We start from the raw sequence: 15,738 nt of genomic DNA on the forward strand, positions 1-15,738 counted from the left end.
GGTATCTGCATTCAATAGGGGACCTGACTTTGCAGTTCCCCAAAGACAATCCACTCCACATTGACTTAACCTCCCAGGTCTGACTTTCTATCTTAGAGGAATCCAATTCAGTAATTGTAAATGTCATTCCACAGTGCTAAGAGATATTGCATTGTGTATGGTGTTTGGCTTGGCGTCTGTGCACTTGGTTTGATCCAGGCTGCACATTGATCTTATAAGCCTCCAGGAATTATTCTTGAACCTAGGGCTAGATTTCTGCCTGAACCACTATGGGTACATCCTACAATTCTCCCAAATTCAAGGCATTTAATTTTTGTAAGTTTGGGGAAGATCGTGACCATACATGGGAGTACTCAGAACTTAGGAACTACTCCTGCCATTATTCATGATCTCTTGGAGTGCTACTGTCCAAATGACTCTACCAGTGTCCCAATTCCCAATGAGTCCTACTTGATTGCGAGCAAGTTTGACTTACATTTTGCTCATGAGTTATTTAGGGTATCAAGACATCAGCGCCTCCCTGTCATCTTTGGCTGGTGTAATGCAGGCAATCAACCTGAGGCTCCTATATTCAAAGTATGTTTCCTAATTATACTGTGTCCCAGGCCCTACTTTTCTTCTGTTGTTTCTTTTTGGGGTATACCCAACAGAACTCAGGCTTTCATCTAGCTCTGCACTCTGGAATCAATCCTGGCATGACTTGGTTGTTTTGGGAATCAAGCCCTGAGTGACCCTAAAGAACCTACATGCCTCTATCGCATATTATCAGTATAGTGTCACGATCTGCTTGGTTCAGAAACTAAGGCAATCCCAGAAGAATGTGAGTTCAGTGGATTTGGCGGTGAGACAGGGGCCATGTTCAGAAATGATTGTGAATCTGAATCCAATTTTATTGAATGTTACAGAGATGTTTTAAACATGACTTTCATGTTTGAGACCAAGTACATCTGTTTTCTCCATGTTCCAAAGATTGTACTTTCTTGTTAGCAAAAGCTTATCACTTCATAATGTGTGATCTATAAATTTTACAAGAAAATATTCCTAGGGGTTGGAGAGATAGAATGGAAGTTAGGCGTTTGGATTGAATGCTGAAGGTTGGTGGTTCGAATCCCGGCATCTCATATGGTCTGCCTAGCCTGCCAGGATCAATTGCTGAGCGCAGAGCCAGGAGTAACTCCTGAGCGCTACTGGGTGTGACCCTAAAGCCAATGTGTGTGTATATATATATTCATAGGTCTTCATTGTGGGTTACAAACCTTCTGAAAGATATGCTCCAACTGAAGAGGACAGAGAGGAGTCTTTGATCCAAATGTTTATCTGGGATCAAAACAGTAAAATTTTTTTTTTGGTTTTGGGACATACCTAGTGGTGCTCAGGGGATACTCCTGGCTCTGTGCTCAGAAGTTCCTCCTGGCAGGCTCAATGGCTGGGATTTGAGCTACTGTCCAACCTGTGTTGGCTGTAAGGCAAATACCATACCGCTGCATTATCAATCCGAACTACAAAAGGTTAAATCTAAACATTTCAAAGTTTTTACTCCTAGCTCAGATCCCGATTGTCAATTCTGATATAAATTAAAAGACTAAATAGTAGTCAGGTGTTTCTATCAGTGTTCCTTTCATTTAAATCATTTAAAGGAGAAGGGTGTTTTCAGATACAGGACATCCTTTTTTTTGGGGGGGGGCTCTATGCTCATAAATCGCCTGGGACAGGCTCCGGGGACCTTATGGAATGCTGGGATTCGAACCACTGTCCTTCTGCATGCAAGTCAAAGGCCAAACCTCCATGCCATCTCTCTAGCCCCTCAAGATATTCTTTTAACAACTAACTTCAGTTTGAGTATCACAAAGTTATTTTTATTATTTATTGATTTATTTATTTATCTATCTATTTATTTATGTATTTTGGTTTTTGTTCTATACCTGGTGGGACTCAGGGGTTACTACTGGCTCTGTGGTCAGAAATTACTCATGGAAGGCTCCGGAGACCCTATGGGATGCCGGTAATTAAAACCGGGTTTGGCCGGATTGTTTGCATGCAAGGAAAATGTTCTACCTTGGGGCAGGGAAGGTGGCGCTAGAGGTAAGGTGTCTGCCTGCAATCGCTAGTGTAGAAAGGACCGCAGTTCGATCCCCGTGTCCTAAATGGTCTCCCCAAGCCAGGGGCGATTTCTGAGTGCATAGCCAGTAGTAACCCCTGAGCGTCAAACAGGTGTGGCCCAAAAACCAAAAAAAAAAAGGTTCTACCTTTGTGCTAACTCTCCAGCCCTTACAAAGTTATTTATTCATTTATGTATGTATGTATGTATGTATGTATGTATGTATGTATGTATGTATGTATGTATTGTCTTGGGGTCACATCCAGCGGTGCTCAGGGATTACTTCTGGCTCTGAGCTCAGAAATCGCTCCTGAATGGCTTGGGGGACCATATGGGATGCCATGGATCTAACCCTGTTCATCACATCACAAGGCAAAAGCCCTACCCGCTGTATTATTTCGCAGCCCCAGCCCTTAGTTTCAAGACATTATGGAGTCTTGTCATCCTGGCAGTGTTTGACCTCTGGCATAGCGGTCAGTGTTACTTTAGGAACAGCTCAGGGAACTACAGAGCTTGCCATGATTGTTCTACATTGGCCCATTGTGAGCCCAGAGTTGTATTATTGCTCCTCTGCAGTATTATCCTGCACCATAAGTTGGACACTTTTATTGAACCTGGTTTCCTCTGTGTGATAACCAACATTCAGAAGGAAAGCTTGATTTGGCTACTTTCATTAGGGACCCAGAATCATACACAAGAGGAGGAAGGTTGCTGTCCCCTTACCTGTCTCTAACCATGAATCATTCCTTTGGGCAGGACAGTGCAGCGTGAAGCCTGTGCTGATCTCCTGGTTGGAAGAAAGAGTCCTTGGCAAGCTGCAGAGAGGTGTGCTTGAAGGTGAGTGTAAGAGGAGCCCAATACTCAGACCCTGTGAAGGAGTGTGGTAGTGTCCTGGGCACATGTGAAATGTGGGTGCTGAGCAGTGTGTTTTGGACTGCTGGATCAGGGGTGCATGACGTCCTGTTTCAGTTCACAGCTCTTGATGCTAAGGCCCACAATGTTCTGGAGCTGGGCTTTCTTGACTTTGCTCTTTCTGGTTTCCTCTTTCTGTTAGTATTTGTGGTTCTGGGTCCTCAACCACTTTCTATGCTCTCATGCTAATTATACAACCCCATGTTGGGATTCTCTTCTCAGGGTATGCTAGATGCCTTTGTGTTCTATTTGTCCACAAACTTGTTTTTGCCTTTGGATCATTTTCAGTGATTCCCCCCAATTTTTTTTCTGTCTATTTTTGTTTGTTTCTTTGTTTTTGGTCAGAGACAACAGGTTCAGGGTCTTTCCTGGCTCTCTGCTCAGAAGTCACTCCTGGCAGGTATGGGAGACCATATGCGATGCCAGGATTTGCGCCACCAATTGTCCTTCGTTGGACACTTGCAAGGCAAATCCCCTACTACTGTGTTGTCTCTCCAGCGCCTTTTCCCCCTCATTTTTGGTATGCCTTAATGGTTGTACTCAATGGTCTCTCCTGGCCTTGTGCTTCTCAGCCAATTCTGGTGCACTCAGAAAACCAGATGTGATGGCTGTGGAAAATACCAACTCTTAGAAATACTGAGAATTTTTTTGTTTCTCTTTTGGGAGCATTGCACTGATTTTCAGGAATTATTCTTAGCTCTATTCTCATATATTACCCCTGAAGTACTTTGTGGATAGATGTGATGCCAGAAATTGAACTAGGTTCATCCACTTGCAAGGTGAATCCCACCCAGGCTGTCCCATGTCGCTTTCACACTAGAATATATATTTTTTCCTATTTTGGAGGTTGTCTAGATCACACCCAGTGGCACTCATTGGGTACTCCTGGCTCTGTACTCAGAAATCACTCCTGGTAGGCTTGGGGAACCATGTGGGATACTGGAAATCTAACCATGATCTGTCTGGTGTTGTACACATGGAAGGCAGACACCTTACCGCTCGATATTTCTCTGGCTAGTGTGGGGGTGAACATATATATATATATATATACTGTCCAGATCGATACATGCAAGGCAAATACCCTACCACTGTGCTATTTCCAGCTCCCCTAGAAATATATCATTGATTTATATATTTTGACCACAGTTGAGCCCAGGACAACCCTAATGTGGACGTCTTTTTTTTTTTTCTTTTGGTTTTTGGGCCACACCCATTTGACGCTTAGGGGTTACTCCTGGCTATGTGCTCAGAAATCGCCCCTGGCTTGGGGGGACCATATGGGATGCCGGGGGATCGGGGGATCGAACTGTGGTCCTTCCTTGGCTAGCGCTTGCAAGGCAGACACCTTACCTCCAGCGCCACCTACCCGGCCCCCAATGTGGACATCTTTAAGTTCCTCCTTTTGACCTTATTAATTATTAATCTATCTTCCCTATTCTTTTTTTTAAATATGGAATGCTTCACTAATTTGCGTGTCATCCTTGCTCAGAATCCATGCTAATCTTCTCTGTATCATTCCAATTTTGGTATATGTGCTTCCGAAGCGAGCACTATCTTCCCTATTCTATAAGCTGATTTATTATCTGAAAACAATATACTGTTACTCTGTTGCTTATTCAGCCAGGTTTCATTCAACACATTTTTTGGTGTGTAGTTTTGGTCCACACCCATAGACTCGGGTGTTATTATGACTCTGTGATCAGATATTATTCCTCGCAGGCTACGACAATCATAGAGAATGTCAGGATTTAATGTCAGTCAGCCACATGCAAGGAAACACCATCTTTGCTGTGTCTTTTTTTTTTTTTTTTTTTTGTGGTTTTTGGGTCACACCTGGCAATGCTCAGGGGTTTTTCCTGGCTCCGTGCTCAGAAATTGCTCCTGGCATGCACGGGGGACCATATGGGACGCCGGGATTCGAACCGATGACCTTCTGCATGAAAGGTAAATGCCTTACCTCCATGCTATCTCTCCGGCCCCGCTGTGTCTTCATCTGGCCCACTCAGAAATTAATTATTGGCTTTTGGGTCACACTGGTGACTCTCAGGGGTTACTCCTGTCAATGTGCTCAGAAATCGCTCCTGGCTTGGGGAACAGTATGGGACGCTGGGGGATTGAACCACAGTCTGTCCTGGGCTAGCACAGGCAAGGCAGAAGTCTTACCCCTTGTATCACCGCTCCGGCCCCTAATTTGTTTTTTTTGGGAGGATATATTTTTTATCTGTATCTTTAAACCATTGATGAGTGATCCCGTAAGTACTGTGGTAATATTGCCACTTTAAAAAGTGTCTATCACTTAAATATTTGTGTGGATTTTGTGTCAGCCCTGAAAGCGCTCAGGCATTACTACTGGCCTTGTGCTCAGAGATTATTTCAAGGGCCAGATGTACGTGTCTCAAACTCATGGCCCGTGAGTTGTTGCGGCCTCTGTAGAACATTTTGTGGCCTGTGGCCAACCTTCAGATATTGCAGTATTCACAATTATTAGCTTACTGAATAAAAATCGCATATTTGAAGGTCGGTTGTGGACCACAAAATGTTGTACGGAGGCCAGAACAACTCATGGGCCGTGAGTTTGAGACCCCTGGAGGTAGGGCATTTGCCTTGCATGCAAAAGGATGATGGTTCAACTACTGGCATCCCATATGGTCCCCCGAGCCTGCCAGGAGCGATTTCTGAGCATAGAGCCAGGAGTAACCCCAGAGTGCTGCTGGGTATGACCCAAAAACCCAAAAAAGGGGCCGGGCGGTGGCGCTGGAGGTAAGGTGCCTGCCTTGCCTGCCTGCGCTAGCCTAGGACGGACCGCGGTTCGATCCCCCGGTGTCCCATATGGTCCCCCAAGAAGCCAGGAGCAACTTCTGAGAGCATAGCCAGGAGTAACCCCTGAGCGTCACAGGGTGTGGCCCAAAAACAAAAAAAAAAAAAAAAAAAAAAAAAAGCCCCACCAAAAAATCACCAGAAATTATTCTAGTTTGGAGGGAGGGGGAACATAAGAGATCTCAGTGATCCCACCTGAATCACTTGCATGCAAGTAAATGAGCTCCCCATTTTGTATTGTTCTGGTCTCTGAACAGAGTCTTACATTTCATACCTGATTTGTTTTCAGTATGCAGAGCACCAGTTCAGAATTCCTCCATTCTACAATTTCCTTTTAGAATGAGATCTCCAAACAGGAGTGAGTTGGTAAGATTTGCACATTCCAAATCATATTCTTATTGTGGTGGTGGAATAGCTCGGTGCACAAACACATAGGAGTTATTCAGTGGGGCCCATTGATCCAGCCCTTTTACCTCATCTTTGGTCTCTGCAATGGTGGGAGCATCCAGAGCTTGGTGTGAAGAGAAGTATTCCATTAATCTCATAAGTGCCAAACTCATTGGAATGATTTGTCTTATTAAAAGGTCTCATTGTTTTTCAGAGCAAAGGAATTCTGTGATTTGTGTGGGAAATGGTTTCAGGAGTGAAGACATACAGTGATTTTGATTTGATATAATATTAGGTGAAGTGTTTCAACTGGATTGTGAGTAGAGATGGAAAGCTAGATCTCATTATCCACTGTACATGGTCCCCGAGCCTCACCATATTTGATCAGGAAGCACACAGCCAGAGTAAACAAGAGCACTGCCTGGTGGGACCTCCATAGTAGAGAGAACATTTCAAAAAAGGATATTGAGTTCATTGATTGGGAGGAATATGAGTATTGTGAGACTTTTCTTCTCTTTTGGATCAACACCTGTGATATTTGGGGGTTTTCTTTGGAATGGGCCCATTTTTGATATTAGGGCTTAATTCCGAACTGGACTCTCCTTGCTATACTACTCTACTGCTCTGGCCCTACTGAGGTATTTAACATTCTGATTTGGCCGTTTCCTTTCTGTTGTGCAGAAGATCCCACCTGGCCTTAAGTTATATGCTCTTAGATCCTACGAAGCCCCAAGAAAGGATGTGTTTTACGTTTGTTTATATAGGGTTCAGAAATAATGCTTTCTGTTCCTCTGCTCAGGCTGTTTTACCTCCCTAAGCTCATGTCTTGCCTGGATGTCTATATCTCTTTAGAGACATCCACACATGTAGCGAATTGTTTTTCTGTGATGGGGATCACATATGAAGGGTGCTTTTGAACATGGAGACTGGAAGGTTACTGAACTATCATTGTGCTGTTCCAAAGGGAAGAGGCACGCCATGCTGGGTTGTGAATGATCCAGTGTTATTGAACCCAGTCTCAAGGAAAATGCCCTGCCAGAATCGTGATGGGAATGAGGACTCAAGGGTCACCTATTTAATGGGGGATCAGGTTAAAGAGAGCGTCCGTACTATGGGGACTCAGTCTTTTGGGCACAGTGCTCCTGACTCTGTTATGCCCAGTAAATGGACACAGACTTCCATAGTTAGATCACTTTGGGCCAAGAAGCCACCAGTGTTTGCTCTAACTCCCTCATATCAAGATACTCACAAGCATTTTTTCCATGGAGTGTACCCCACCACCATTGATTATATTAATGTGAGGGGGATTTCTCGTGTGCTCAGCAATATGATGTGCCCTTTTATACCCCTATTATACAGGAATCCTCTGATGGTAAGCAAGGTAGATTCAATCTGAGACAACTGTCACACCAGAATGATCCAAAGGAAGTTTGGACAGGAAGCAAATGTCATCTATGTCCTGAGAATGGCAAGTCCTTCACGTACCCTTCGTCCCACACTGAACAAATGAAAATTCATATAGGAGAGAATTCTTATATGTGTCAGGTGTGTGGAAAGTACTTCACTCAATCTTCAAAGCTTATTAGACACATGAAAATTCATACAGGAGAGAAGCCTTATTCATGTCAGGAGTGTGGAAAGGCATTTGCTCTATTCTCAAATCTTAACAAACACATGAAAATTCATACAGGAGAGAAGCCTTATTCATGTCAAGAGTGTGGAAAAGCATTTGCTCAATCCTCAGACCTTAAGACACACATGAAAGTTCATACAGGAGAGAAGCCTTATTCATGTCAGGAGTGTGGAAAGGCATTTGCTCAATCCTCAAGCCTTTCTGAACACATGAAAATTCATACAGGAGAGAAGCCTTATTCATGTCAGGAGTGTGGAAAGGCATTTGCAAAATCCTCAAATCTGAACGTACATATGAAAATTCATACAGGAGAGAAGCCTTATTCATGTCAGGAGTGTGGAAAGGCATTTGGTGAATCCTCAAGCCTTAACAAACACATGAAAATTCATACAGGAGAGAAGCCTTATTCATGTCAGGAGTGTGGAAAGGCTTTTGGTGAATCCTCAAGCCTTAACAGGCACATGAAAATTCATACAGGAGAGAAGCCTTATTCATGTCAGGAGTGTGGAAAGGCATTTGCTCGATCCTCAAGCCTTTCTGATCACATGAAAATTCATACAGGAGAGAAGCCTTATTCATGTCAGGAGTGTGGAAAGGCATTTGCTCGATCCTCAAGTCTTAACATACATATGAAAATTCATACAGGAGAGAAGCCTTATTCATGTCAGGAGTGTGGAAAGGCATTTGCTCAATTCTCAAATCTTAACAAACACATGAAAATTCATACAGGAGAGAAGCCTTATTCATGTCAGGAGTGTGGAAAGGCATTTGTACAATCCTCAGACCTTAACACGCACATGAAAATTCATAAAGGAGAGAAGCCTTATTCATGTCAGGAGTGTGGAAAGGCATTTGTTCGATCCTCAGCCCTTAACAAACACATGAAAATTCATACAGGAGAGAAGCCTTATTCATGTCAGGAGTGTGGAAAGGCATTTGCTCGATCCTCAAACCTTTCTGATCACATGAAAATTCATACAGGAGAGAAGCCTTATTCATGTCAGGAGTGTGGAAAGGCATTTGCAAAATCCTCAAATCTTAACATACATATTAAAATTCATACAGGAGAGAAGCCTTATTCGTGTCAGGAGTGTGGAAAGGCATTTGCTCGATCCTCAGACCTTAACAAACACATGAAAATTCATACAAGAGAGAAGCCTTATTCATGTTCGAACTGTGGAAAGGCATTGCTTGATCCTCATACCTTAACAACGAAAATTCACACAATGGGCCGTAGAGATAGCATGGAGGTAAGGTGTTTGCCTTGCATGCAGAACGTTGGTGATTCGAATCCCGGCATCCCATATGGTCCCCTGAGCCTGCCTGCTGCTATTTTTGTGCATAGAGCCAGGAGTTACCCCTGAGCGCTGCCAGATGTGATCCAGAAACCGAAAAAAAAAAAGAAAATTCTCAAAGGATAGAAGCCTTATTATGTCAGCAGTGTGGAAAGGTGTTTGCTTTATCCTCAAAGCTTCTTAGACACATGAATATTCATGGAGAAAGCCTTATTTGGATTGTAGCAAAGCCTTCAATAAATCTCAAGACACAGGTTATGGTCAGTAACATAATAATCCCCTAAAATATTTACATACACAACATGTTGCCTATGAAAATAACTAAAATAACTTTTAAACAAGACAATAGTGACTTGAGGGAATATGGGGAGACCTGTTTACTTCTGAATGATTAACTGCATAAAAATTTATAGTTGGGACTAGAATGTAGCATAGTGGAAAAGGTATTTGCCTTGCTCGAAGCCAACCAGGGTTTGAACCTCGACATTCCCTATGGTCTCAAAAAATCGGCCAGGAGAAAATTTTATACTTCAGTAGGTCCTATAGCAACAAATACAGCTGCATAACCTCTTTACTTGAGAGCTTTATATTTATGAAGCGCTTTGACCCTTTTACTACTCTAAGATGGGTCAGTTTTATAACTGTAATTATTGATCAATTAATTATTTCTGCGTAGGTCTCCTGTTCACATTTATGTTAGGCTAATGTCTGTGTTGTACATAGCTCTGTTCATATCTATGTTCTACATAGCTTGCTACATTTCCCCTTTTCTGCCTGTCATTCAGCTAAACCTTTTCTTTTTTCTTTTTTGGGCCACACCTGGTGACACTCACTCAGGGGTTATTCCTGGCTATGCACTCAGAAATTGTTTCTAGCTTGGGGAACCATATGGGACACCCAGGAATTAAACTTTGGTCTGTACTGGGTCAGCTGTGTGCAAGGCAAACACCCTAACATTGTGCCATCACTCCAGCCCAGCAACACCTTTTCTATAGTTTCCCTGTGCTCACTTATCCAGGACTTGCTTTCCCTACTAAATCCCTGGGGCCCTATAGCTCAACATCCTTTGTGCCCTGGAACAAGACTCCACTCACACACATTTGCACCCCTTTGAAGCATTTCAGCCTTTCATTCCCCTGGATTGCTACTAGGACCAAAATTATCTTTTCAAATGGGTCTTGGCTGAAGGACTAATTACAGCCTGTGACTTAAACCAGCAGCTACAGGGAGTCATCGACACTTCCATTCCCATCCTGATTATTCTCACCCAACAGATTACACCTTAGCTGAATTAGTCCTCTTTCATCATGCTCACTTGGGCATGCTCCCAACAAAGATGGTGGAATGTGTATTTTTCTTTTCTTTCTTTCTTTTTTGGACACACCTGGTAATGCTCAGGGATTACTCCTGGTTATGTGTTTAGAAATTGCTCCTCAGTTGGGGAACCAAATGGAATTCTGGGGGATCCTAGGTCAGCCACATGCAAGGCAAATTGCTCTACCAATGTTCCTCTGCTTATGCCCTGGAATGTGTATTTTTCTTTTTTTTGTTTTTGTTTTTTCAGGCCACACCCGTTTGATGATCAGGGATTACTCCTGGCTAAGAGCTCAGAAATTCCCCTGGCTTGGGGGACCATATGGGACGCTGGGGATCAAACCGGGTTCCTTCCTTGGCTAGCCCTTGCAAGGCAGACACCTTACCTCTAGTGCCACCTCGCCGGCTCCGGAATCTGTACTTTTCTTATAAAATAATGTTATTGGTGGTGGGAATCTTGCACTTATGAAAAGGGGTATTCTTTACATGCTGTAATCATACAACTACAATCATATTTGTAATCACGGTGTTTAAATAAAGATAATTTAACATTAAAAAAGAAAGTTATGACTTTGGGCTTGATTCAGGAGTCAAATGGGAAATATGTATATTTCCTTATATGTATTTATTTGCGAATAATGATATTGTCTTGGACTTGATTCCACACCCAAATGTAGGGTATGTATATTTCTTTATATGTATTTATGGGTAACAATGTTGGTACTACAACTATGAATCAGGGACAGTGGACTACATCCTAGTCAGTGTCTCCTCGCATCCCAGTATTACTTTGTGGCAATACCCTTTTCTCTTTTTTTGAATAGATCCAATAAAATGGGTTAAAATCTTAGGATAGAGATGTGTTAACAAATTTTAGAGATAGGAATCTCAAATGTTTATATTTCTGGGATATATAAATATTGGGGGGCCTATTTCTGAGTGCAGAGTCAGGCGTTGCTGGGTGTGGCCCCAAAACCAATCAATCAATCAAAAAATAAAAAAGAAAAGCATGGGACCAGAGAGAGAGAGCATGGAGGTAGAGTGTTTGCCTTGCTTGCAGAAGTATGGTGGTTCGAATCCTGGCATCCCATATTGTCCCCTGAGCTTACGAGTTGCAATTTGAGTGTAGAGCCAGGAGGAACCCATGAGCGCTGCTGAGTGTGGCCCCAAAACCGAAAAAAAAAAAATCATGAGGAGATGCTTCCTAGGAAAGTCCACCGTGCCGTAAATCTAATCTAGATGAAAAGTCTTTATCCCACATTTTATTGCCTGTGAAAAATCACCACTAACACTTTCTAAGAAGCTATGATCTGGGGATCCTGCCTCTAGTGGAAGACAATCTAACTTATCGAGCCCTTATCTAAATTTTGTCCTTAAGCAACTTGAGAAGTAACTAATAACATGAAACACATACTGTTTTTAAACCCAGAGCACACAATCGATTTTTTTTTTGGGGGGGGGGGTCACACCCGGTGGTGCTCAGGGGTTACTCAGAAATAGCCCCTGGCAGGCACGGGGGACCATATGGGACACCGGGATTCGAACCAACCACCTTTGGTCCTGGATCGGCTGCTTGCAAGGCAAACGCCGCTGTGCTATCTCTCCAGGCCCACAATCGATTTTCTTAATGTCTACCCTAGACACAGAAGCACACACTGTTTTAAACGCCTCTCTCATTCGGCCTGATTGGCTGACACAGAGACTATAGCCTACTGTCCCTTATAAATATCCCTTTCCACCTACATAAACTGAGTGACACTCCAGAAGTGACTAGTGGATGCTTCCTTTTGAGTACTCTAGGGGCCCAGGATTTAACCTCACCTGTAAATTCTACTTCTTCAGATCTGACTCAGCAGCATCATTTACAATGCTGATATCCTTTTTGTTGTAGTTGGAGCAGGGCTGAAGAAGATGAGCCTATGTTCTCATTCAGCAGGTAGTGCCTGTGCCTTTTAAGCAACCATCCAGGTTCAATTCCTGGATCTCATGTTTCCCTGACTCCTGAGTGCAGATCCTCGAGTAACCCTGAGCATCACTATTTGTGACCCCAAAGTCAAATAAGGATGACAAATGAGTAAAGACAAAAATAAACAATGAAAGCAACACTCACCAGTGAATATTCATGGGAATCTGAAAAAGAGTGACTGAGCACCATTATTTTATTGAAGTTGTGGTGGCCTGGTACTGATGGGTAGGTGGTATTTGTAAAGGAACTTTGGGGATTTATTTCCTAGCAGAACTTCTCCAGTGTGTGGCCATTCCCCTTCCCCTTCTCCATCTCTCTAAGACCTGGTGAAACTCTACTGTGTGGAACAGCTGGTCGAAGCCCAGAAGTAGGAGAATTCTCTTTTCTGGTTTGGAATGAATTTAGGAGCTAATGCCTGTTCTTTAGGATTCTGGCCATAAATAGAGTGGCATCAGGGTCTTCATTTTGGTCCATTTCTGGAATTTTTTGTTCTTGAAGCTGGTGCCCTCAGACTCTAGCTCTGCCAACCTAAAAGCTAGTGAGGTAGTTTGCAGGGGCTGCTGTGTCCAAATGAGGCCTGAGAGAACCAAGAACCAAGGTCCCCCTGGGTCCTTGATAAGGGCCCTAGACTAAGACAATCCCAAATCCTAGTAAAATAGTTCTTTGTTTTTTTGGATTTTGGTTTTGGGGTCATACCCGGCAGCACTCAGGGGTTTCACTTGGCTCCACACTCAGAAATTGCCCCTGGCAGGCACAGGGGAGTATAAGGGATGCCAGATTTGAACCATTGTCCTTCTGCATGAAAGGCAAACGTCTTACCTCTATGCTGTCTCTCCAGCCCGTAAAATAGTTCTTGAGACAGGTTAAAATTTAGTTATTTTGGGGGCTGGAGAGAGAGTATGTATGTAAGGCGTTTGCCTTTCATGCAGAAGGTCATTGGCTCGAAACCCGGAATCCCATATGGTCCCCCAAGCCTGCCAGGAACTATTTCTGAGTGCGGATCTATGAGTAACCCCTGAGTGCTGCCGGGTGTGCCCCAAAACAAAACAAAAAAATATTTAGTTACTTTTCTACTCTTAGCTAAAGCAAAGGCAGTTAATTCATTTTCACTTTGAGCCAAGGCAGAGGGTGTTAACTCAAATAAAACCATAAAATGTAACCTCTAAAAAGGAATGCAGGGATGTTAAGAACCCATTCTGTTAGATAGAGAAACTAGATGGTTCTGGAATGTTCCACCAAATTAGGTCTCCATGACAAGCAAAGTTGAGTCAGATAAGTTGAGACCTTTATTTTATGAAATAATGTGCTTTGTGCCCAAAATGAGATATGCAGTCACGTATGTGAGGAAAGATATAGGACAATCATGTATGCTGTGAAAGTTGAACTGTTTGTATTAACCAATGAAATGCTTGGGCCTGTTAATGTTTGTAATGTCTATATAAACTAGCTGAGATTTTGCTCCCAGGTCCTTGTCAACGTCAGTGATTGGATGAGACCTGGACCTCTGCTATCTGATCAAACTCCCTTTTGTGTCTTGCATTATCGGAGGTGGTCTCTGTCTCTCGGTGCCAACCCGGACCCTTACAGGCCAGTTATCTTCATGGGGCTTGAGATGGAAACTGGTAAACCCGAGTGTAGTTTCTCAACTTTACAGACTGAACTACCTCTTGGGCTCCATTGAAGTGCTCATGGAAATGACATTTGCTTTTTCCTTTAATCTACCCTGCATTAATTAGTACTCTTAATAAAGGCAACCCGCACACTCACATGATTTGTTAAACTCTGGTTATGAAAAGTGGCAGTGAATGTACCAGTAAAAAGAAGCTTGTTTACTCAATGAATTCCAATATGCTGCTTAGCACCCCTGCTGGAATTTTGACTCTGATTTCTTGTGCAAAACTGCAAGATGAGACCCCCCCCCCCCATAGAATTACCCAAACAGACCCACGTTCAGATTTTTTTACACTCAGAACCAAAAAGGGTATTTATTTAGGAATGTGTCATCAGAAATTCCCCCTCTCTAGAACGATATAAATATGCTGGATGTAGACATATTTTAAATGTATTTTGAAATGTTTCCTTGTGTGTTGGAAGGATGAAAAAGTATCAGTGACAGGGGGCCGGAGAGATAGCATGGAGGTAAGGCATTTGCCTTTCATGCAGGAGGTCATCGGTTCGAATCCCGGCGCCCCATATGGTCCCCCGTGCCTGCCAGGAGCAATTTCTGAGCCTGGAGCCAGGAATAACCCCTGAGCACTGCCGGGTGTGACCCAAAAACCACAAAAAAAAAAGTATCAGTGATAAAATGTTTGACAAATGGTGGGTCCTTGTGCAAATCCCAAGTCTCCTAAAATCTTGACTGCATTGCTTTCACTTGTAATTATGCAGGAAATATTCATTCACTGCATTATCATGTTTCATTTGTTTAGTGATTTACAAAATTACAAAAACTCATTGTGTTTCCTTGCATCATATTTCAACACCAGTCCTACACTGTGACAGCTCCCATCATCAGTACTCCCATACTCCCTCATGATCCACCTCACCCCATTTCTAACTGCCTCCTTCACAGGCACAAGACAGAGTTCTGTTGTATTCAGGTCTGGGTAGAAAAACAAGAATTTGCAATTGAAAGAAAACAAAGCACAGCTTTACTGTCCAAGGCAAGCCCCAACCTGACTAATTTGGGTCTTCTGTCAGAGAGTAATCCAAGCCCTCCCCCACGAGATGCAATCAAGTTTACATACATTTTTTAAGAAAAGACAACTTTATTCTCTTAAACTTGAAACTAATTTGCAAATGTCTTGGGGATTCTCCATGGTTCCTGCTATCTAAGATATCTTAACAAGATATCTGCTATGGCCAGGTGTTCTGGGATACTGTTTATTGATTTTAAAGGCCACAAAGAACTGAGAGCCATGAGATTGTTTCCAATGAAAATTTAGCCTTGTTAGACATAAATCAACTAAATGGTGTCCCTTCTGCTCTAGTCTCCACATTTCCTCCTATTTAGAGGGCCCTGAGTAATTTTGACTATCCTTATGGTCTCTTGTCTTCAAGACCTTAGCACTAACTACATTAGTGCACCCATGTGAGCCTGGATAATTTGGATGAGCAGATTCATTATGAAAGGACATACTAAGAGCATGAGAGGAATTCAGTGACCCACTGCTGGCACCAGGAGGTGGAATCTTTCCATTGCCTTTCCTGCTCTTGCAAACTGACATTTACCCACTGCAGAATCCCCTGGTCTGTTTGCAACACTACACTACTCACCTAGGGCCTTACACAATTCCCATTGCTTCAGGAAGTGCAG

At 43.0% G+C, this 15,738-nt stretch overlaps 1 protein-coding gene and 1 non-coding gene across 2 annotated transcripts in view; one reads left to right on the top strand and one right to left on the bottom strand.

Annotated features, from left to right (window-relative positions):
* The window catches only part of LOC126000446 (zinc finger protein OZF-like), a 44,496-nt gene that overhangs the window by 2,428 nt on the left and 26,330 nt on the right, over positions 1-15,738 (top strand). The window contains exons 3-6 of the mRNA XM_049767734.1: positions 2,855-2,935; positions 6,117-6,193; positions 7,574-8,462; positions 8,715-8,828. Coding sequence (XP_049623691.1) covers positions 2,855-2,935; positions 6,117-6,193; positions 7,574-8,462; positions 8,715-8,828 — 1,161 coding nt within the window. The remainder of the gene's footprint in view (positions 1-2,854; positions 2,936-6,116; positions 6,194-7,573; positions 8,463-8,714; positions 8,829-15,738) is intronic.
* LOC126000451 (U6 spliceosomal RNA) lies at positions 4,455-4,561 on the bottom strand. The gene has a single exon (XR_007492748.1). It is a non-coding gene; the product is annotated as a U6 spliceosomal RNA (small nuclear RNA).

This window comes from Suncus etruscus (genome assembly GCF_024139225.1).
Source record: "Suncus etruscus isolate mSunEtr1 chromosome 15 unlocalized genomic scaffold, mSunEtr1.pri.cur SUPER_15_unloc_1, whole genome shotgun sequence".
NCBI classification, from domain to species: Eukaryota; Metazoa; Chordata; class Mammalia; order Eulipotyphla; family Soricidae; genus Suncus; species Suncus etruscus.